General features: G+C 39.0%; 1 protein-coding gene across 1 annotated transcript in view; it reads left to right on the plus strand.

The window, feature by feature from the left end:
- snd1 (staphylococcal nuclease and tudor domain containing 1) overlaps nt 1-23,221 on the plus strand; it is a 229,952-nt gene that overhangs the window by 200,152 nt on the left and 6,579 nt on the right. Inside the window, exons 20-22 of the mRNA XM_038294784.1 lie at nt 1,929-1,998; nt 4,370-4,483; nt 8,836-9,039. Of these exons, the coding sequence (XP_038150712.1) occupies nt 1,929-1,998; nt 4,370-4,483; nt 8,836-9,039 (388 nt within the window). The remainder of the gene's footprint in view (nt 1-1,928; nt 1,999-4,369; nt 4,484-8,835; nt 9,040-23,221) is intronic.

Consider the following 23,221-nt stretch of genomic DNA (forward strand, 5'->3'; position numbering starts at 1 on the left):
GCCCTACATTAATGTATCCAACTTGCTTGTAGAGAAAAGTTTCAGTGTCTTTAAAACACCATTAATGATGATGACAGTAAAGCAAACAGAGCTCTAATATTGGAAACATCAGAATCTGCAGATGCCCAAATTCAAATATTAGAATCTTATTTGAAGAGAAGAAATATTGATTTATGCATTCCTAACTGGTACATTTGCCCAGTTATGTTTTTCCAACCCATCAAACATCTACCTTCAGGCCTCTTGGTTATTTTCTTCGTTGGCCTTATTTGGCCTTTTTTTGCTCCTTCTAAACTCTCATTCTACCTATTTTTTCCTTAAATGTGTTTTTGGGGATATTGTTGATCTCGCTGTTCCGGCTCATTCCTTTTGTCTGGTTTGTGTGCAGAAGAGATCCTTAATCAGTCGGAAGCCAACAGGGATAGGCATCCGCTGGGAGGGTCTATTGGTACTGCCAGGAAAAACATCCACATTAATAGCAGGAGCCAACACTTCCCCGTAAAGCATCACATGTTGCCAAAGGGATTTGTTCATTTCTTTTTGTCTTCGTTTCATCTGGTGTTTGAGCAACTTTGTTTTCAGCAGGTGATGCATCCATTGCAGTCACCTATCAGGCTTTGATTTGCTCTTAAGAAGCAGAAGTTTCTTAGCAGCAAGAGCCAAAAATCTCTTCTTTGAGTCTTTTCACTAGGTGTTTAAAGTTCACAGATGGTCATGGGGGACAGATAGAAGTCACTGATGTTTAAGGAGGGAGGGGGAGTATGTCAAGGAGGCGAGGGTGGGGAAAGAAAGATCATGAAACTAATTAAAAACCAAATGTTCATCCAAAACAGGTGTTGTCCTCCATCTTCCTGTCCTGATTTCAGTGCAAAACATAAGTTAATCTGCTTCATGTCACCAGTCCAAGCGAGGGGACGTCTTAAACAGGAAGTGGAGTCTTTATCTTTGCAATGGAAAACAAATGTCTGTCAATAAAACTGCAGAAAAAAAGTCTTGATTTGTGTGTTTCTGGCAGCCTTGTTTCATTCGGAGGGCTAATTATGTTTGCATTGTTCTTCCTTTGTATTGGGGTGTTCTGTGGTTCATTCACTATGGAGACTTGTTTCTTTAGGGGAGTAATTAAAATTTGTTACCATGCGTGAAACAAAAACTTAAGAGAATCAAACCTCTGTTCATCAGTCACTTCCATTTTCTCAAACTCCTTCTGATTCCAGAAGTTTTTGTTCATTACTCTCACTTCCCCCACATAAACCTAATTATTTGGCCTTTTATTCTGCTCTCCTCATTGCAGTCAATTTGTCTTCATTATTCTTCTATATTTCTTATATTCAAGGATTAGAGTGATGGCCAGGTGAGGCGATGCTCTGCATATAAAAGGAGGGAAAATATGTTCTCGCAGCGTCTTTGTAAATTTCAGCGTTACTCAGGCAGTTGGTTTTGTCATTTAATCTGTCAATGACAGATTGTTCCTTCTTCTACTTTTTATTTTTCATGGAAATTGAGCTTTCCAGATGTGCTCGAAAATTGAGAGTTACAATGAAAAAGCTGCGGGGTCTCGATGATTAGCACTAATGCACTAACGTCATTTTCTACAAGGCAAAAAACAGGTTTAAATTTCTGCCTTTTATTGCAAAGAGCCCTCCGTGCAATTTCCACCGCCTGCCCGTGTCCTGATGGATTCCCTCTGCCCCCCCCCATACCCCAGCCTCACACCCGCAGCCTGTTCATCCTATCCCGCTCCTCTACCCCGATCACAACAGACAGATCCTCCAACACCTTCTCCCCAGGGAAATAAGCACAGAATCATTTACTCATCTCCTTTTCCTCTTGTGCCCTCTGTCTTCATCTCTCTTTCCCTATGCTCTATGCTCCCCCTCCTCTTCTCTCTATCCTTCTTTTTCCCCCCAATTATTCTTCTGCTGCTGCAGGTACAGAGCCCGAGTGGAGAAAGTTGAGTCACCGGCAAAGGTTCACGTCTTCTACATCGACTATGGCAACGTGAGTAACTTTGTGGCAATAAATCTGATTGTGTGTGTGGGGAGGGAAAGTGGTCTCATTAAAGCAAAGTGCTGATCTTTAGAGTTGAAAAACATGCTCATAGGATTTTCCTTTTCTAATCTTTGTGGAGTTTTTTCAGTTCTAAGCTTTTTATTTTCATGTTCAAAGTAGTCTTTCAGTGCCCTTTCAGCTGAAGTGTATGTGAGAAACAAAATGCCAGCTTGTTTGTTCTTCCTGGTATTGTTTATTAAAGAAGCAAAGAAAGTTTAGAAAAGGATTTTTGCTTCGTGTGGAAAAGTACACTTTGATTTTAGTTTTAATCAGGTAATTTATGCTGAGTAGACTGGCCTTTAAATGCTTTAAAATGGTCATTTAGCTGCATGTGGCCTTTAAACCTCAACTTCTACTTCAGCATCTGCAAACCTTAAACACAAAGTGTTCTAAATCTAATAGGACATCTTGATTACAAAATAAGAAGTAACTTTTGAAGTGTGCAAATAAAGCATGTGGTTCAGTTTTAACAAAAGTATTATTCTTATCATTCCAGAATTCAACAGTAATATTGTAGTTCCATATTTCCCAAATACTGTATACATACAAACACAATTTTTTTTAAACAGTCACATCCAAATTCCCTTCTTTTTAGTGCAAATTTAAGTCGACACTTCTAAAAATGTAGAATATTGATTCTTAAAATGTTAAGTTTGTAGAATCCATGGTTACAGAAGGATGAGGAAAAGGAGCTTGTTTCTCCTTGGGTATTTTTTGTTAAATTTTACTCTGTGATGACGAAGGCTGTGATGTTTGGCTCTACCCACGTGCGTGCACATGCTTGCATCATCAGAGTGGCTCATGCAGCCAACCCCCACCCTGCGGGAGTTTTCCCATGATGCAGTGGAGCGGCACAGTGTGCGACTGACCTCAGAGCAGGGGGACAGACCGCGGTTTGGCTGGCAGATGCAATGCATCCTGGCATGTTGCTAAAAGTGGTGTTCTCCGAGGCTGACCTGGTGCACACACACACACACAAAAGCAAGCGATATCTGCAGAGCCTCATTTGTCGTAGTTTTGTGTCATTTCAGGTTGGGTCAGAACGGCCTTGATTTTGTGCCCTTGTGTCACGAGCTATTAGCTTACAATATTGCCACCTCTCTCAGGTATACGCTGCTACTTGAATTATTATGTGATCATTAGCAAACACAGCAGAGCACTTTTGTCATTTCAGGCTTAGAGCCTACATTCAAAGGGCCATCAAAGTCTAATATCATGTAGATAAATCTTAATATTGTATCATTATGAATCTCAGAGATTTCCTCTGTCTAGACTGGACAGTTCAATGGACATATTAACCGAAGCTATGAAAGGGTCATTATAATACTACTTGAGTTCCTGTTCCTGTATTTATCTGATTTTCGTCCACATTAAAGCCTTTATGGATCACTGACTTATCAGAGCTTAGACAGACTTTATAGATTTTATGCCATAGGCATTTATTGCGTATTATTCATGTGTTGCTTATATATAGAAACGAGTCAAATCCAGTCAGAATAAGCAGCAGAGATGAACCAGTCAGGCTTTTCTTTGCCCATATAAAAAATTTTTCTTGGAGGTGTGGCCTGATGATGGCGATTTTTAAGAGATTTAAAATTTCCTTCTAAGAAAAATTATTTTAGGATTTTTTGTTTTGCATGATTAAAGAGCAAAGGGAAATTAAAGCAATCCATAAAATTATGAGTTTATATATCAAACATATCCCTAAACGTTGTCCAGTTTTTACTTAAGTTCTGAGTCAAAAGGAAAATTAAGGGTTGACCGATTAATTTGTGCATTCATTAACATTTCCCTACTCTTTCACTGTAATTGATGTGATATAATCTATTTCCATGCATTTGTGTCTTGCCAGGGCTTGTTTACAAATTCATGACTTTTTAAAACAGTAATTGACCTAAAATAAATGCTTTTCAGCTTATTTATTTGAAGTTTTTAAATATTTGGCTTTCCTCCTCTTAAGAAAAGCTGTAAAGTTTTAATGTGAAGCTGTTTATCAACAAAGAACAAGACTCCTCTCACTTGTCTTTGCTTCTTTAAGCAGATGCTGGTAAATTGACATACAAACATTAGAACTAATTAAATATGGAAAACCGTCTCAAACATAATGTGTATATAGGTACGGCTTAAGGCTATCACTCCATCTAGGGCTCATAACAAAATACCAAGAGCCACAAGAGAGTACCTCATGAGACTTCTTTTAAATGTGACAAATATTGAGAGGTTTAACTTTAATAAGATGTTTTTAACACCTTTAAGTTTACGTTTATAGTGAAAACTGCTCTGCGTTGGGTTTTAGATCTTTTTTCCTGTCTTTCCTCAGAGAGAAGTTGTGTCAAGCACCCGCCTGGCTGCCATGCCTCCTGCCTTCGGCACCAGGACCCTGCCAGCACAGGCCACAGAGTACACCTTTGCCTTCATCCAGGTCCCACAGGACGTAAGTGCAGAGGAGCAGACACGCTTTGCAGCCACTAGCTCCAAAATTAACTGAGATATCAGCTTCTTCAGTCTCATTCCCTGCCAACTTTTGAAAGTTTGCTTTCCTGGCAAGACATGAAAAGTGTTTGAGTTTCACAAATCACACAGGGTGATGAGTGTGGAGCTGATAGACGGGCTGAGTTTTCATTCTAGGCAGTCTTGTGAAAATGATGCCTGCTCACATTTAATAGATGTAACAGAAGCAAAGAGGGCAGCGACAAAAACAAAGTCACTGATTTTTCTTGTTTGCAGGAAGATCAAAAAAATACCATCTGTATTCTTTTTGAGCAATTTGATAAAATCCCCTTCAATTATTCAGTAGTCTGAGCTGTCATTTCCTATGCAGAGATATCATCTACTTCTTCTTGTAGAGCATGTACATGGTTGAGCACCTTTCCCTGTTTTCTGATGCAATAATCATGTTTACTCAACCTTCGGTGACAACATGTGAGTGTGTAGGTGTGTCAGGGGGTCGGCTCATTGACGGCATCTTGAGCCGACTGCATACAAATCAAACAGAAGCAGGTTTACTTTAGCTATGGGCCTTGTTGGCGCTGCGTTAAATCCTGGATTTATTCTGCTGTGTTTGATTGCTTTTAGAAGATTTTCATTTCACATAGGCAGCAGAAGATGCACTGCTCTTCAGATATGATCCTGGCATTAATTGAGTTGCAGGATTTGTTTGGCCATGCTGCTAAAGTTTGTCCATGCCTTTTGGGTTTAATTCTGCATTCAGTTTGGGTTACTTGCAGGTCATGAATTAACAAGTGACTACATTTATTTATTTTCTTTCTTAAAATAGATGAATAATTGGCAGCCTGAGGTTTGTGCTCTCACCTCTCATGGGTTAGTAATGAAGTAGCCCATCTGTTGGTGCAGCCCATGGGACCCAGGGTTTACCTCCATGTTCCAGCTCATAATACACACAACACAACAACCTGTAGCGCCTTTCATTGTGGCACACACCCTGCTCCTCTCCTGCTGTTTGTTTCCTGTGGTTGCTGTCCGACACACTGAAAGGATGGTGACCCGCTGCTACAGAACCTCTGCAGGAAATGTTCCCTCTCTCCTGTAACCTGCCCCCTGATGGCCCTGCACAAGACATCAGTCATGACTGGCATCTTATTTCTATCTAAACATTTATATTCCAAGACTAACAGTCTCCCATTTGGGTGAAATCCTAACTTTTTATGCCAGTTTTTTATTTTTTTATCAGATATCCTGTAAAGTGAGAGTATCTTCGATAAGAAATGTCAGACATGGCAAACTCCCACTATTCCTTTTTTTTATACCTGTAATGTGTCCCTATAACGTGGATCAAATAGGGGAAATCATGAATGTCACATCCATGATACTTCACAGCAGAACCTGCATATTTAGGTGGAATGATATCTTTTATATATTTTTTCTTTTCTTTTAAGTTTTTATACCATTTCTTAAAATGTTTTTGCGCTTCTCAAAGATAAAATTCTTCAAATGAAAAGGCAGCTGATGAATTTATAAGCTTCTTTCATTTAAACTGCACTTTTCCCATCAAAGTGATGGCAAAATGTACTGGCAGCAAGAAATTAAATTTTTTTTGTGTGTTAAAATTGCAAAGTTAAGGTTGACAAATATGTCTGAAAAATATCCTCAGACACTCACATCAGTTCCCAGTGATGCTCCTTCTTATGACTCAGCTAATAGTTTATGGAGGTATTCCTGTAGCAGTGTCCACACACATTAAATACGCGTTTGATGCTGAAGCTGGATTTGAAAAATAAAATCCTTGCCATGATGAAATTTATAAAAAATTCTACCTATGCAAAAACACTAGAAAAATAAACCTATCCATTCTACTGACATTTCTATCACATTTAAAGCCTTGCCAATTGTAAAAATACTTTTTTTATATTTTGAAAAAATGAAGAATTGGCACCTCTATAGGTAAACATCTGGAAAAATACAGAATCTTAACTAAGCAATTAGGCAGGATTAATATTTAAAAAATGTCCTGCTTTAAAGTGCTCTGTTCCACTTACCATAAGATGATGAAACTAAAAGGCTCTTATAAATTTTCTATTGTCTTTTCATAAGCGCTCCTCTATTCTTCATCTGTGGTCGTCTTCCTCTTGCCCCAAGCTTCCCCACAGCGACTGTGACAAGTTGACCGCGGGGAGACAAGGGGACAAAAAAGGCCTTCTTACTTTTGTTCCTCGAACAAGCCTCCCTGCCCACACTTGCTCACGCACACATACACCAGACGCGCAGATGCCCAAGGGTGGCTAGCTGGAAGGGGGTTACCATGGAGACAAGACCAGGGCGAGAAAAAAGGGTAGCAAAGAGATGGATGGTGCAGAAGAGGGATGGTTAATGGCTAGGAGCTGATATATATTTTTTTTCTTTTGAAGGTGCTAACTCCCCGTTGGTCTCATTTTCACCCTGACTGCTAAAGGACATGAGGTCAAGATTTAGTTGCAGCTGTTTCACTCTAGTCTTCTGCATCTGTTCAGTTAAATGGTGGATTTGAAGAGGTGAAATGGTCAGGAAGGGAGGGGTTATGATGCGGAAAAGTCATCAAGATGGGGCAACATTTGATGATGCTCTGTAGATGGAGGAACTGACAGCTTGACTTTAACAAGATCACATTTAGATTTTTTACTTGTGTTTACATATTTCACATCAAAGGCAGTCAGAAAATTATCTAATTTGTCACCTTTATTAGGTGAAGGAAAGTTTGTATTTGAAGCTTTTAATTCCCTATGCTCTTATCTTTTTATCCATTTTAGGGCTTAGAAAAATGAATTGTTATTAATTGATTATTGAAATGATCCTCAACTAATTTAGTAATCGATTAATTGCTAACTGGAGTATAGAGACTGTAAAACCTGCCTTTCAGAGGAAGCAACCCACTTAGAGCAGTAATTATACCAAGATTGTAAAAAATATATTAACATTTTATATTTTAGTAAAAAAAAAATAAAAAATTGTCTGTCAACATGCTCTCCAGAACTCCGCAAGTGGAAAACTTTTGAGTTTCACCAGCTTCACCAAATTTCCTAAAGTCTTCTTCAAAGAGTCTTTGGCTGTCAGATTAAAGGAGAAGTTCGGTTTTTTACACTTTAAGCCCATTTTCTGTAGTGTCCAGGATGAAATCGAATGATCGACACCAAAAGTTTGACAATTGCTCCTGTCTCTGCTTTTTGGCTCATTTAGAATCCCCCCCTGGCTGCTTTAGAATGGCTTCCATTGTGCATGTCCGATAATGTCCTTAAAACAACCTTAAACGTTCTTTTTTTAAAATATGCTACTCACCGTGTCGTCAGCGCTGTTCAATGACGTTCCAAAAAAAGTTTTGTGGAGAAAAAACGTTCCTGTAGTGTTTTATTTAGCATTTTGTAAATCCCATTGAGTTCTGTTGGAATAGTCAATATTCCCCTGCCACCGGAAACGGAAATGGGGCCTGTTTACACAGTTGTAGTCTTTTCGCTTCACTCTGTGTACTCCGACGTCGAGGTGCTAACGTCTCTGTTAAACACTTTAAAAAACTCTGAAAATGGAATACGAAAGGTGGATTCTTGATTCTCGACGTCGGAGTACACAGAGTGAAGCGAAAAGACTACAACTGTGTAAACAGGCCCCATTTCCGTTTCCGGTGGCAGGGGAATATTGACTATTCCAACAGAACTCAATGGGATTTACAAAATGCTAAATAAAACACTACAGGAACGTTTTTTCTCCACGAAACTTTTTTTGGAACGTCATTGAACAGCGCTGACGACACGGTGAGTAGCATATTTTAAAAAAAGAACGTTTAAGGTTGTTTTAAGGACATTATCGGACATGCACAATGGAAGCCATTCTAAAGCAGCCAGGGGGGGATTCTAAATGAGCCAAAAAGCAGAGACAGGAGCAATTGTCAAACTTTTGGTGTCGATCATTCGATTTCATCCTGGACACTACAGAAAATGGGCTTAAAGTGTAAAAAACCGAACTTCTCCTTTAATAGCTTTGGCTATCGAAAAAATAATGGATAGATTATTCGATATGCAAAATCGTTAGTTGCAGCCCTAATTTCATCCGTCATTGAATCATCTGTTGTTCGACAGTAAATTCTTCCATTTATTCATACTTTACATTTAATCACCAGTTTAGTCATTATTTATCCATTTGTCATGCAATGAAGTTTTGCATTCATACTTCAAAACAAATAAAAAAAAATGACTTGGAGCTTATTTGTCACTTTGTTTTTTCTCTGAATGTAAACCAAAACTAATATACTAATTATGGCCGTTTCTCTCCTTTTCCTCCATCTTGTCCTCCATTCTTCAGGAGGATGCCCGTGCTGATGTGGTGGACTGCGTGGTGCGCGACATCCAGAACAGCCAGTGTCTACTGAACGTGGAGTACTCGGGTGCCACTTGTCCACACGTCACAATACAGTTTGGAGACACCAAGGATGACGTCGGCCTGGGCTTGGTCAAAGAGGGCTTGGTCATGGTGGACGTCCGCAAGGAGAAGCACCTGCAGAAAATTGTGAGTGTTAAAAAACAATCTCTGATTTCTGCTGATAAAAGCAGCTTAAAGAAAGGCTGAGATTCACGGAATGGATCGATATTTTTACTTTTCTGAATCGACATTAATAGTGATTTAATCTTAGCTCTTTTTATATATATTATTTTAAGATCTTTTTCTTGTTTGGGTCTAAAATATTGATGGACACCCCAGTCTGAATGGTTATTGATCGAAAATGCCATGACCGGCATCTCTTTAACAGCTGCAGCGGTTTGTAATATAGCAAGGCAGTTAAACATGTCAAAGTAAAAGTGCTTGTATTTGCAACAGACAGGCTCGAATTGTTTATTGCTTTGTGTGACAACGTGATGGAAAGGATGCCTGAAAAGACTGTTGTTTTATTCCTTTCAGTCCCTGTAATTTACTGACTGATTGATTCCAACCATCGTCAAGTTAAGAAGGCGAGGGCTGATATTTGTCTATATGTCATTCATTTTAAACATTCGGTGACCAGTCATGCTTCATAGAGGGTGTGCCGCCTCACCATGTCATTGTACTGTAGCCTACAGCTTTAAGGAAGAGAAGATCATATAGTCAATATATCTAAAACTCCCCACTATGCAGAAATGTCCTGTAGCAAGTCCTACAGAAATCACACACATGAGCTACATCATTAAGAGTGAAATATTTTCCCACTCTTAAAGTTCAAAAAGAAAACACATACTTATAGTTTCTAATTTGATAGTATTTAGAAAATTAAATATACCACAAGTGAAAAAATGTCCAGCATTTTGTTATTTATAGCGTAAAATAATTTACCAAGAGAGCAGACGACCCAAAAATCCTCATTCGGTCACACGATCCACTGAAGGATGCCGTGACGTCAGTTTAGTCAGGAAGTAGTCATTTTACATAGTGCGTCAATATTTATTCACCTTTGTGATGGAGTTTTTATCCTTTTACGAGGACGAATATGAAGCAATCAGAGTCTTAGTGGTTTTATTAATGCTCGCTGGTTTAATCACCGCTGCTAAATGTTCTTTGATCTTACATGGAGCCGGTGGAAGTTCATTATCCTTCAGAACATTTTCCCGTTGGTTCTGTGATTTCATTAGTTTAAACCAGAGTCTAACCTTTTTGTTTGAAGAGGGAAACATGGGATTCGGATTGGATCTGTGGTGGCTGGGTTCGGTTCGGCAGCGTGCTGTGAAGGCTGGTGGTCAGTGTTGGAGCTCTTTGTGCACTGCTGGATAGCAGGCTGTACTCCGCTGCTGTGCCTGGATGGGGAAGGTGGCCCCTTGGTAAGCCGGTCACATCGAGCGGTCCAAGAACCGGATATTTTCCGCTCTCCGGGTGGGAAACATTGCCCTTCAGATGTGGTTATTACCCGGTTTGGCTCATGGTTCTGGGCCGGTAGGGTTCGAGCTCTGGGTCTCCGCCTGCGGTAACTGATTATTATCCATCGCGATTCTTGTTGTTCTGGAGCCCGGACCCTAATGATATGGAAATCTGTCTGGAGCTGCAGCTATGCTAAACTGTGCAACTAGCCAGGGTTTGTTGTTTTATGAAATACAATATTTCATAAAAAATTAACAATGCTTTGAATCAGCTTTATTGCCATCAGGCACTTTATTAAAGCTATACAACAGAGAAAGCGAGCCGTTGATACTTTGGTAGATTGAATGCAACTGATCCTAACCCTAGATGCACTCCCTCCTATTTGACCTTTAATGATAAATAACGGAGTCGTTTAATTGTTTGATTTGCTTTCAAGGACCCAGCATTTTAGTGTTGTCTATAAATTCTCAAAAGGGATGAGGTCTTTGTTCCAGATGTGCTATATGAACCTGATTTTAAGTTTTATCTATTTAACTGCCAATTTACGTGAAAGTGAGGAATCTGCAGTTAACTTCCCTCATTCTTTATTCCTCCTACTTTTGTCTCATCCACCAGTAACCTTGGAAGCATTCTTAAATTTAAAGGCCTCCTCTTAACTCCTCCAAACATTCTTGTGGTGTTACGGATTTGCAGCTCCTTCATTCTCCTCTCTGTCCTCCTAACTTGTGTTTTTAATTAGATCATTGAAGTGGTTTCTGCAATTATTCAACCCTAGCAAAGAAACAGTTATATTGCGTTATTAAAAGCTCCAAATTAATGGCAGTGCTGCCCATTATTGCTGCATGTAAACTTCAGACTGAACCTGTGTACATTTAAACACCTCTACAGTGTGTATGAGAGGGTGGCCATTTTACCAAACCATGAAACTTTGCTCATTTGCTTTTCTCTCATTATGCTAATTCCCCCTACAGATTCAAAGCTGCTCTGCTCATGAAAGATAAAGTAAATGGAAGATATGTTTTCTGTTGCAATTACTGCTCCTCCACAGCTCTAATATTTGTCACTGTATTTTAAATGAAAATGAAATGCTGAAATTAAACGTTTCCACTTAATGCAAAAGTAGATAAAAAACAATATATAGTAATTAAAGTATGACGTTTGTAGCAAGAACAGACCTGTACAGTTTCACCTCCCACCTCTGTTTGGGTGTTATGAGAGTATTCTGACTTCCTACCTCAACAGAGGAGCCAGCCACCATAATTCTCTTGGGATAATGGACCCTACAGACGAACGACAGTGATTAAAACCTCTTGGCTGTTCAACTAATAGGCTTATAGACTGCACACAGATTTAGGTTTTCTTGGATCTAATGGTTCCTGTTTAGTATGCAACAGCTGTTCCTCCGTTTGTATTTGCCCCCACCTTACTGGCTATAGCTTGATATTTTGATCTGGAAAAAGCTTAACAAGCGGCAGTGTTGCCAAAGTTCTTACAAGTTTCTGTTAGAAGCAAAGCTTCTCCTGAAGGTGAATCCATGCAGTCTCAGTCAAGACTCTAAGCAACATTAACATCTTTCATGTAACCTATTGGAGCAATGAGGAAACATTTCTATGTGCATTTTAAAGTTATGATAAAATATTATACTTGTGTTCTATTTTTATTTTTTTTATATGTGCCAAAAAGATGGCTATGTGAACGAGTGATGAAGTGGTGTTGATAAGCTATTGTTTACAGTGTCAGTTGGTTGAATTTACAGTTGCCTCTGCTGTTTTAGTAAATGGTTGCAGCTTTGATCTACGATACTTGTGTTGGTGCGGAGTCATTTGTTTACAAGGCGCACACTGGCTTAGAGATTCATGAGTGCCACGACTCCTGCTGCTGGTGAGACAACGAAAAATACTGTCCTGCTGGAGCAAGAGCCAAAAAATGTTTTAAGATATAACCTTTTGTTGCCACCTGGATCAGTGCCTCGTTTTTCATCTCGTTTAGCCTCCAGCGGTACAGTAGGCAAACCTTCCTTTGCACCCTCTTTTTTCACCCCTCCCCCCTTTTCTACTCATCCAGACTATCAGCCTACATGTAAAAATGACTTTTGTCCTTCCTATCTCATCCTTTTTGTCTGTTCTTTATCCAATCCTCGGATTGGAACATGGTCACTGTAATCTGTACTCAAGTTCTAAAGCATTATATAACAGATGGGCTGTAATGTTCATTGGCACTTGAGCAGCCATTAATAGTCAGTCATAAGTGCACTGAAGGTTAACACCAGTCTTTGAGGGTGGCATTGTCCCAAGAGAGAGAAAGCAGGGAAGGGATATTCATCCATTTGGAATTTAGTTCTCTTTCAATTGCGTTTTCACCTTAAGCTGTATTTTAGTTAGATGCTCATGATGCACACCATATGGACGGCTGCTGTTTCACATTTCTACCCTTAGAGAGACATGCAATTTTGATTCTGTGCCTGAAGCAGATTTATATTGGGAAACCAAGTGGAATTAGAAGATTAGACAGCGGGGAAATGGATGAAAAGCAAAAATTTATAGCTAATATAATGTAATATTCTCAAACTGTATCCACAAAAGCAGATTTAATATCACCAAATAAAGTTTCGTAAGCTTATGCGTCTGCAAAATTAGACCTTTTGCAAATGACGGAGCAAGTCATAACTCAGAAACAGCTGTGAAGGATGAAGAAAAGTACTGTACCCAATAGTTAGGTGAATGGTTTCCAATCTGTTTTATTTTCAACCTCTGACCATACGATGACTATTTTTTATAAGCAGGGACAATGCCAATTTGTGAGAGAAGATTCAGGGAAACAGGGTTTTACTTATTATTTCAGAGACTGGATCACGATTAGAGTTGAAATATCATTTGCTTTAACATTTTATGTCATTAATTAGCACTGTCAGTGTGCATCGGTACATTAAGGCTTTTATTTTTCTCAAGCAAATGTAGATCCTTACTTTTAGGTGTTTAGAAAACCTGACAACATTTTTAAGTTCAATATTTTCCTGTAAAGGAGCTTAAAAACAACCGTAAGAAGTTCAGCCATCCTAGTCTAGTTTTTGTACAAGAGGCTTCCAATATTTAGCAACTTCCCCGTACTGAAATTGATTTTAACAAATAGTGATTTTCCTGGTTACAGTTCTGATGTGGGGTATCATATGTTCACTTCTGGAGATAATACTGTTCTTCTCTATTACATAAAGTACAATAAGAAGTCATTTTTGTGACCCCATCTTTTTATGATGATGTGTAACTTTTTACCTAATAAAGTTTTCACATTTTTCTTATATCAATAGATGTAGTGTTCTGTATGAGGCTTTTAAATGCAGATCAGCATTAAAGAGTAATGTCAACTGCTAATCAGAGGAAGAATCTAAAATCCGATAAAATAATGCTGGTAGTTTTGATCCATATAGAGGCCTGTGCCCATTCTTTGCAAAAAAAAAAAGAAATATTTCATTAGTCTTTTAGTTTTTTTTTTTTTTTTTTTTTTGCGCTCATGATTTTAAAAAGAGGATCTTGGTTGTCTGTGTTACGACCGAAAAGTCTTTGTCCCTAAATTTGTTTTTGTTTCAACAGTCGTTAAGGCGGAGTTCTGCTGTACTCTGTGGGTTGCCAGGTAAAGTGGCTGCCATGTAAAGTGTCCGCCGCTGGTACATGTAATCAGCATGTTGGTGTCATAAATGAGCTGTTAGCAAAGCACAGCAGCTCAGTAATAGTTGCCTTGGGCAGCCAAATTTAGAGCAGTGTCAACCATGTCATTTGATCTGATTGCCCCCGATGGCAACAGTTATTTTTGAGTTGGTGGGTGACTTTTTTTTTTTTTTTCTCCCTTGAGTAGAAAATTATAAAAATATGTAGTTTAGTGGGCATTGATTAATTTGTACAAGCAAATCCAAGGATAATAGGTGTAGATGCAAAAAACCTAATTTATTTAAATTAACTTAACGTTCAACAAGGAAGTGTTAAAAAATGTAACATGATGAATGTTTGCCAGGTTGATTGATCTCTGAAAGTATATTATTACATTTTGGCCCTCTGTCTAACAACCTCTGCTTTCCCCCTCCTTAGGCATAACAGATAAGCTGAGCCTTTCTTAAATGGTCCTGGCACTATAGAGACTTAAAACAGTGGCAACTTGCCACTCGCATTCAGACACTCACTGACACACTTCCTTTTTTCTATTCATTTTTTAAATCCCTCTAAATTCTGCTGCTGATATCTAAATCTGCATTTCCTTAATATTTAAACTGACTTCCATGAGTCTTCACACCTCATTCATTTTGACAGATTTTAGAAACCTAACCAAATTTATTTTGTTGCATTCTATGAAAAGATCAGTACATAATTGTGAGCTGGAAGGGAACTAGGCGATTGGCAATTCAATATTTTTAATAAATGAGACCCTGAAAGGTTATGTATTTTGACAAATCTCTGACCCAAAATATTTCAGAAAATCTATTTAGTAAATATGTAGATGACAGGTTAATACGTTATGGAAATGCGTTATAAGATTAAAAGGGAACATTAGTGAATGGCCCAACTGTGGTTTTAGTTCAATCTTCAATCTAGTAGTGAATCCAGTTATGTTTGGTTTTCTTACCAGCTTGTTTTGTTTGTATGACCGCCATTATGGAAAACTAACTCATGAAGATGGACCAGCTTAAAGAGCGAGGTGCACAAGAACGCAGGGACTCTTTTTCCACCTGGATACCTGCTCCTTTCTGCCCTCATGTCCCTACGCTGTCGCACAAACTTGCCCCTTGCGTTTTTCCACTTCCTCACCACCTCAGCCATATCTAGACCCACAGCTAGTTCGTGATTGTCCCTCTTGCGTTGTGGCAAGGAACAACATAGCTCAGACCACGATTCATAATTGGGCATAAGTCAAAAATATCTGTGACAAGCTCACTGCGACACACTGCTGCGGGAGGATAACTAGCCCTTAATAACAAAGATGGCACTGGCACCGGGTGGTGGAGGCGGAGTTACGTGACTAACGAAGAGCAAAAAGTAGCAATTATCGGTCTGAACGGTCAGTTAACGGAGTTCACTATAAAGTCCACTATATAGTCTATAGATATAGTTTGAGGGATTTAGGGGTTAAGGGAGATGTTTGGACCCAGCCTTATATGTGAATTTGGGTGATTAAGAGGACTCTGGCAGAATTCACTGCATACTTAGCCATTTGATTCACATGTGTTGGACCAAGGATGGATGTTAAAGATGCAGGATACCGACCCCCTAGGAACTGGAATTGCTCACCCCTGGTCTACAGGAAAACCTTAATCTTGCACACTTATAACTGGGTATAACAAAATTTATTCAAGGATGCTTCTTTGCCCAAGTCAGTATAGACTTCCTCGTTAACATATACCCAAATTGGTTCCCTTCTTCCAGCAGTGATGCCCTAACACCCCCTGCAGCTGCTCACCTGGCCAAATCAATGAGCTGCTGAATGTTTTAAGTATATCCTAAGAGTTTAGAGGAACTTTCCTTAAGAAATGCCGAATGATGCCACCTGCCAGCTACACTAACGCTGAACCATTGCTCTTTGGTTAAGTAGTAAACCTCTGGGATGACACCAGCTAATACAATTAAACCCTTCCTCATCAAGAGGTGCATCCCAGGTACTAAGCTTTGCCCCATGCAGTGCTTGTTCTACGATGGTACAAATTAAGGTGGGCTAATGTTAATCACCTGATAGCTCAGTCAGCTACTAAAGAGTGAAACAACGAAACAAAGTTATACTGCTCCATCCAGTCATAAAGGAATTGAAGGTTAATGTGACTAATAATAGCTCAAGTAGACCCAGACTGATCAATAGAAAAATATGGAAAATAATTGCACAGTTAAATCAAAGGTAAATCCTAACAGCATATTAACACTTAGTATTGTCTATGGTTTTGCCAAAAAGGAAGTGACAGTTAAGTTGTATTTGTTTTACAAAATAAGGGCAGAATGAGGGTTTAAATGTTGTCATATCTATAATTCTTGCTCCTAACTTGAAGTGACCATGTGCCTTAAAAAAATTATCCAGTGTTATAAGAAATGGTATTGAGTTAAATATGTTCGTATCGTGACAACCCCACACTAAACACTGGCCTTCATGTGGGAGCAATAAGAAAGATATAAGATGGCTATTTACTGTTTGCCTCAGGCCATTTAAGGGAGACCAATGGCATTTAGAAGAAGGGGCTCTTGTCAGAGGAAACTGAACTCTTAGGCCTCTGCTTCCCTTTAAACTAACCACTCATGCTGTGGAAGGGGGCGGTGGCAGCATTGTGTTGAAGAAGGCTATCCTTCACCTGCTCAGTGTTGGTAGCTTCAGATTTTTGCTTACAAAGAAATGCTGAAACCAGGTGTCCTTCCCCTTCCACTTTAATATTACTGTTATATTCTCTAAAGTACAGTTTTTGGTCATAGTTAGCAAATTTTGAAATGTAATAATAAGGCGTATTCTCTTCAGTATAACATCTTCCATTTGTTCATCATCAGCTTTTTTCTGGTGCCTATCACTGTTTCCCTTCGCTTCACGTGTCAGATTGCTTTTATCTTTAAAAAAATATTCATACCCCCCCCCCTCCCCGATCATGTTTTTTTTTTCTATTTTTATGATTTTTTAATAGCCCTTGGTATTCATTTTATCTAATCAGAGCAACAGCGAGTGATCTGCACAGCATCTGGAAGGAAGCTTGTTTGGCTTTAGCGTGTTCTAATTTGCATTTTGTCTTTCAGTGCTATGTCAGGATGAGTAATAATCCCCAGGAATTAGAGTGGAGAGTTGCTCAGATCAGACCTGGCAGCAGCCTGATAATGAGCTCTGATTTAAAATGCTGTTATGTGTGATTATTTGCAGCATGCATCAGCTGATGTTGCCCTGTTAGACTTTTGTTGATAACGCATCCTTTACTATTTAAAGCCGTGTTATAGTTGCAAGACATGAGCAGCGCGTTTCCTGAGTAAAAAGGTACCTGGCTCAACGGAATTAGAAACAGACCTGAAGTATATTTTTCTTTCTGCCTGATTGGTTACGCAGAAGCGCCTGCAGCTGTTATTTTTGACCAGTGCACAGAAATCTGCACCCAGACCTGATATTTCTTTGTCCAAGATGTAATGAGTCTGTCATGGCAGCTCAAGTGGAAGATAGCTGTGTGGTTAGCAGCACTATCTGTTGTGCTCGGCTGCTTTTCACCAGTGTTTTCTGTCAGCAGCTGCTAGCGACATGACTGATTCAAACTGTGGCAGGCCACTTGGTGCTAGCTGTCTTGTCCAGTCTGCTCAGCTAACTGACACTGGTGCTATCCCACAAAGTTCATTAGCGTTACAAGCTAATAATCTTCAGTTTGCTAATTACAAGTCAATTACTAATACGGATGTGTCTGCCACTTCTCTGCTGCTGCTGTTATTATTAACCAGCAGCTTCTCACCACATACTTCCACAGTATTGATCCAAACTGACCCATAATACTAGATTCTTATATAGCAGCCATGTTTATAGTCTAAACTAATGTATCTGAACGCCTGTGTGAGACCTTTAGTGAGAGGTGGTGTGTTGGAGTATGTCGGCTGAAGGTAGACTTTGGGGAAAACAGCTGTGAGGTAGCTTCCTAAGTGTGAGAGTGACAGATGAGTCTAGGAATCTTTAATTACCCAGGAAGTCCTTTGGGAAATGTAGTTTTTTTTTGTCAATTTCCTCCCCCCTATATTGTAGTTGCACATATAGGTCCTATTTCCATGTATAAATGTTGAGCAGCACCCTTTGAAGTTGTAAAGTGCTTAAACCCAAAGAGAATTTATGCATTTTTTTGGTACGCAAACTGCTTCATGTGGTTCTTTTTAAAGTTCACAGTTAGATCCCCCACTGTAGTTAATGGCACAGCAGGGTAATTGTGTTAATGGAGTTTGTGAGTGTTGTAGAAGATTGAGCTGTGTGGCTGGATGTGGGGAATCCATACAGGAAATAAGTGAGGAGCCTCACGCACAGGATGCCTCCTGGGATGGCTCGTTCCATTTATCAAAGCACATTTCTGCAGCTTGGCACATACACTACACTGCAAAGGAGGTTTTGTATCATTAAGTCCACTGCTAAGGTTGTGCTAAAGAACAATTTAGGACACTGATTGGATGCCACATGGGAACGCTGAATCTCCTTTACTTAAGATACACAGCTACAAATTTAGGCCTGTTGGGCATCCCCTTTTCATGTACCCAGGTGTTGCTACTCATTAGCGCTCCTCCACCATAGTGCGATTGGGGAGCTAGTTATCATAGTTACAGCGTGTGTTTTGAATAGGAAACGAAAAGTGATATGATTAAGTAATCATGAGGGAAGTTGTGTTGTGGATGCAAAGAAAAAGAAAGACAAGGTTTGAGCATTATTATTGAAAAAAAACCCACTAAGAATCCTTTTTGTCACGCATTAAAGGATCATAAATCTCTGCAACTGTTAAATGATGCAGTCTGGGTTTCATTCTTAAATGATACTAATGCTGAAAGAAGAGAGATTTGGTGCTGATTTTGATTTATTGCAGGCAGGGGGTGAATCTTGATATAAGACCCAGAAATATTGTTTTCCAACCTTCCTGTCCGGAAGTTGTAATTCATTTATTTTATTAGAAAAGGCAACTTCTCTTGTGTGTAAAGCATTTGAACTGAAAGTGCTGTTTAAATAATAATTACTTTATGCACTTAAACATAGTTCTACTGCTGTAAAACCTGCTAAATGTTGATAGTTTTCCCTCTATCTTCAAAATATGCAGCTAGTGAATCTACATATCTAGTTGCATGGAAAGTGTAGATAGGATTGTATTCCAATAGACTATTAACTTTTCCAATTTCCCTTTTCTATGCCAAAGAAATACTTTATGGTTACAAGTTTTTACAGAAAATAACTTTTTGCATCCTTGCTTCCTCTGACCTAATTCTTAAAGATCCCAGTGGTACTTCATTTCTAGCTAGGCTAGATTCTTCATTAAGAGAATCTACAGCAGGTTCCTCCGCTGCCCCTGATGGATGATGTCGGTTCCCTATTTGAATAAAAAATATATAAATCACTAATTCCAACTTATCTCTATCAGGATAAGTCAGCTGATCAGATTCTGTTTTTAATTCAGAGCTGATATGAGGCTGTAAAGCAGACGCCAACTTTAGCAAAATGCTAATATTTTTCCTTCATGCTTTAAAGTCTGAGTCTCCACCATAGAAACACACTCATATCTGTGGACAGTAAAACCATTTCCTTGTTACTTCCTGTAATGTTGCTTGTTTTGGGGCAGTGTAATAAGCCAGACAAGAAATAAAGTGAGATTTTTCAAAGTCTCTTTATACCCCATAGAGTCACTGCTAGTGTAGAAATATTAATCACATCATACCTACCCTAAATTCTTCTTAATGACATCTGTAAATGGTTTGTAACCATTTTCGTGACATATTAACCCCCACTCCACTCCACAGCTGGTGACAGCACGTTCTCCCCTCCTATGGCTCAATACCTAATTTACAAAAAGAGTTAGAGATAAGGTTTCTTTTTTTTGTTTTCCACCCCCTCATTATTGAGGGGGTGGAAAACAAAAAAACGACTGTGCACAGATACATGCGCCCCTGCACATAGGCTCAGCTCCTCCTGCTACCATGGCTCAGAGGATGCTCTGACATGCCCTGGCTGGCACTTCACAAACACCATTTCATCTTCCATTATTTATACACATAAATGTCTCTTAACCAGCATTTCAATAATGTGAAATTATTGGCTTTTAATCCAGAAAATGTAGATTCAATGATTCAGTTTAGAAAAATCTTTTAGCTTTTTTAATTACAAGTTGCCTTTGTGAGAAATCTAGACAGTTTACTTGCGTCTGTTGTATGTGCACATGTGTTATGAGTACGACCTCTTAACTGTATGAGCCCACGCTGGCGGGCTTGTCATGTTGGTTCCCACCAAATTGTCTGATCTCCTCAGACAGCCATGCTGGAAGGGGGGATAACCAGCAGGCATGAGGAAGTAATCCCAGTTAGCCTCAGATCAGTGGCACTGGCACTCATACATATATTGTGCAATTAGGTCTTTTCTAAGGCTTAATTTGAAAGAAAAGAAATGGCTTTAAGTCTTAACTTCGGAAAGGTTTTCTGTGGAAATATTCTGACTCTTAAATTGTTTTATATAAAAGGTCAATGCATCTGCACTAAAGTAAGATGATGGAAAAGGTATTACAAATGAATTTAACAAAAGCTTATTTGGATTATGGCTACCCCTACTTCACTTTTTTAGTTAAACCTTTTTCCCCCTGAAATCACAAGAATAATGATATTATACTACACTTAATATAAAAGATAAGTACATTTTAGATATTAGTTTGTGACCCTTAAATATGGCAATAAAAGGTGATATTGTCTGTAATTATCTAAGCTATTTAAAAACAAAAATCCTGAATATTATGGAAAAGAAAAACAGTCTACAGCTAATTGGGGAGTGTCTTTTTCCATGTCTCATGTAATTAATGCAGATTTATTTTTGTTACCTAAAGCCTCACTGTAAGAATTACTGTTTTCTAGCAATAAACATGTGATGTACAGTCACATGACCATGTGTCACGCCTTGCTGCATGGCATAAGCAACTTCTGTGTGTGCCGTAACAATACGGCAATATATTTACTACAGAGATGTAATACACAATGAGTGTATATAGCATAAAGTTATCTAGTTGGACTTCAGGATCCCTATAGTTTGCCTGCTAGCATGTTTTCACTGATTCATGACTGCGATTGGTCGGACATCTCTGACGTCGCTGCCACGACTTGTACAATTATTTGGTGACTCGCAAATCATGCTTTTGAGGAAAAGCACCGAGGCTAAGTTTAGATGTCTACAGTTTTTTTGCTTTATCCTGGCAGGGGGCGAGTAAAGCCTTGCAGCCTGCCAGGCTTATTATATGCTGAAGGAAAGCCTGCATGCCTGTTAAAAGATGAAACTCTCCACTGGTTTTAGAATAGCATCAGTTGCAATTTCCACATGTAAAGGAAAAAAATCCCCTACAACAATAATTTGAGTATAACTGACCATTTAAGACGTGCTCGCTGCACATTCTGCTAGTTATAGTCGGTTTCCTGCTCTCTCTTCATGGTAGTGACCCATCTCGCTACCCTTTCAGGTTCTTTAGGGAAGCGATAAAAGGAGATGCTGTCCGTTCTTCTTTGTCGGTTGGTGATGCTGAGCAGGACATTTTCATGTTTTTTTTGCCGTTTGTTTTGCCCTCCAAGGAGAGGGAGTTACAGGTGTTGCATGATTGGCTGGCATCAGCTGCACGTCTTCTATACATGAAAGTGATCTAATTGCCATAGTGATCATAATACCATAGAAACAGTTAATCCAACCTAGGCTTGCTTGTTTTAATATTTGGCAAATATATTAAACAATTTGTGTGCATGCCTTTAGAATCTCAATCATTTTGGTGGTTTTGATTCGTCTGTTGTCTAAACTGTTTGTGTTCCGTTAAGGGAGATGGTGAACTATGCACGTGGTGCTGTAATAAGCCAAACAACCTTGCAGAAGGTAGCAAGCACCTGCTTTTCTACATATTGTACTCCCCGTTTTGAGATCCTTCTGAAAGAAATCTTGAAATCTGTCGTATTTATCTGTAAAGCAGGCCTTCATTCCCATGATTGTTTTGTCATGTAGCTGGGTTAGAGCCACCCAATAACTTCAGCCAGCTCTACTGATGCATGCAGGCCACACATTGACTAACACCTCAGACAGCAACCATTATTGTGGTCAGCCTAATAGATTATGAGGACTAGGGACAGAAATTACTTTTCATTCATGTTTATGTGCATTTCAGAATTGCCTTGGCAGGTCTTCCAGGGTTCTCTCTCTGGTTTGCTATGGAGCTTACAAGACAAGCTCCTTTCCATCAAACCACTTGTAAGATAACTAGTCTGAAGAGACCCCAACCCTCCCCGCAAGCCTGGCCTCCTCTCTGCTTACCATGCAGTATTCATGCATGGGCATGTCAAACTAGAAATGTCGCTTAGGACAGTCCCGCAGCCAAGTACTCTCAGCTTGAAACAGTGTGGGCTAAAAACATAAAAGCCGTTATGTTTCAGTACATGCTCTTATGATGACTGTTGTGTGCAGATTTCTGCTCTGGATGCTGTCAGAGTCTGAGATTACATGTTAGAACAAAACTGGGTGCATTAGCAACAGTTCTATTGAGTCAACAGGATGAATGGAGATTCCATGTTTTCTTCTCCAAGTATGGACAAAAGAAAATGATGCATGTAAAAGTTTGTTTTCACTTAAACATTATTTTTTCTATCTGTTTTTCCTCCTTCTGTAGTTGTAGTATGTCCATTGATCCTGTCACCTGTACTATTCCTTCCCTTCCCTTTCCATGCATCTGTCCTTTCCTCAAGGTCCACATCTAAATCCTGATTGAAGAAAATATGGCTGAAAAGGACAAAACTGGAAATTTGAGTCTGTGATATTCTGGAATTTTAACCAGAACAATTATGAAAACTGTAAAATGTATGATAGCGCAACAGTTGTAAAACAAAAAGAGAGAAATATGTGGAAACAAAGGCCTCAAAGGAAAGCAGGAAAAGGTAGTAATTTGTTTAAGTTTACCTGCTTATGATTACTGATTTAAAGTGTATTGTTCATTAGAAGCCTTATTGCTTTTGTTCCACTTGAGTGTATTTCAATTAAATAAGTAAATCAAACCTTCATTTAATAAATTGCTATTTCTGTACACTTTATTCAGAATTACAGTTTTTATTTTACATTTCCACAAGCTTTATAATCAATGAGTAAAATGTCAGCTTACCTACGCACCAGACGGACTAAACCTGTTAAAGACGTG

This window comes from Cyprinodon tularosa, unplaced genomic scaffold (genome assembly GCF_016077235.1).
Source record: "Cyprinodon tularosa strain WSP-4 unplaced genomic scaffold, ASM1607723v1 ctg345, whole genome shotgun sequence".
Lineage (NCBI taxonomy): Eukaryota > Metazoa > Chordata > Actinopteri > Cyprinodontiformes > Cyprinodontidae > Cyprinodon > Cyprinodon tularosa.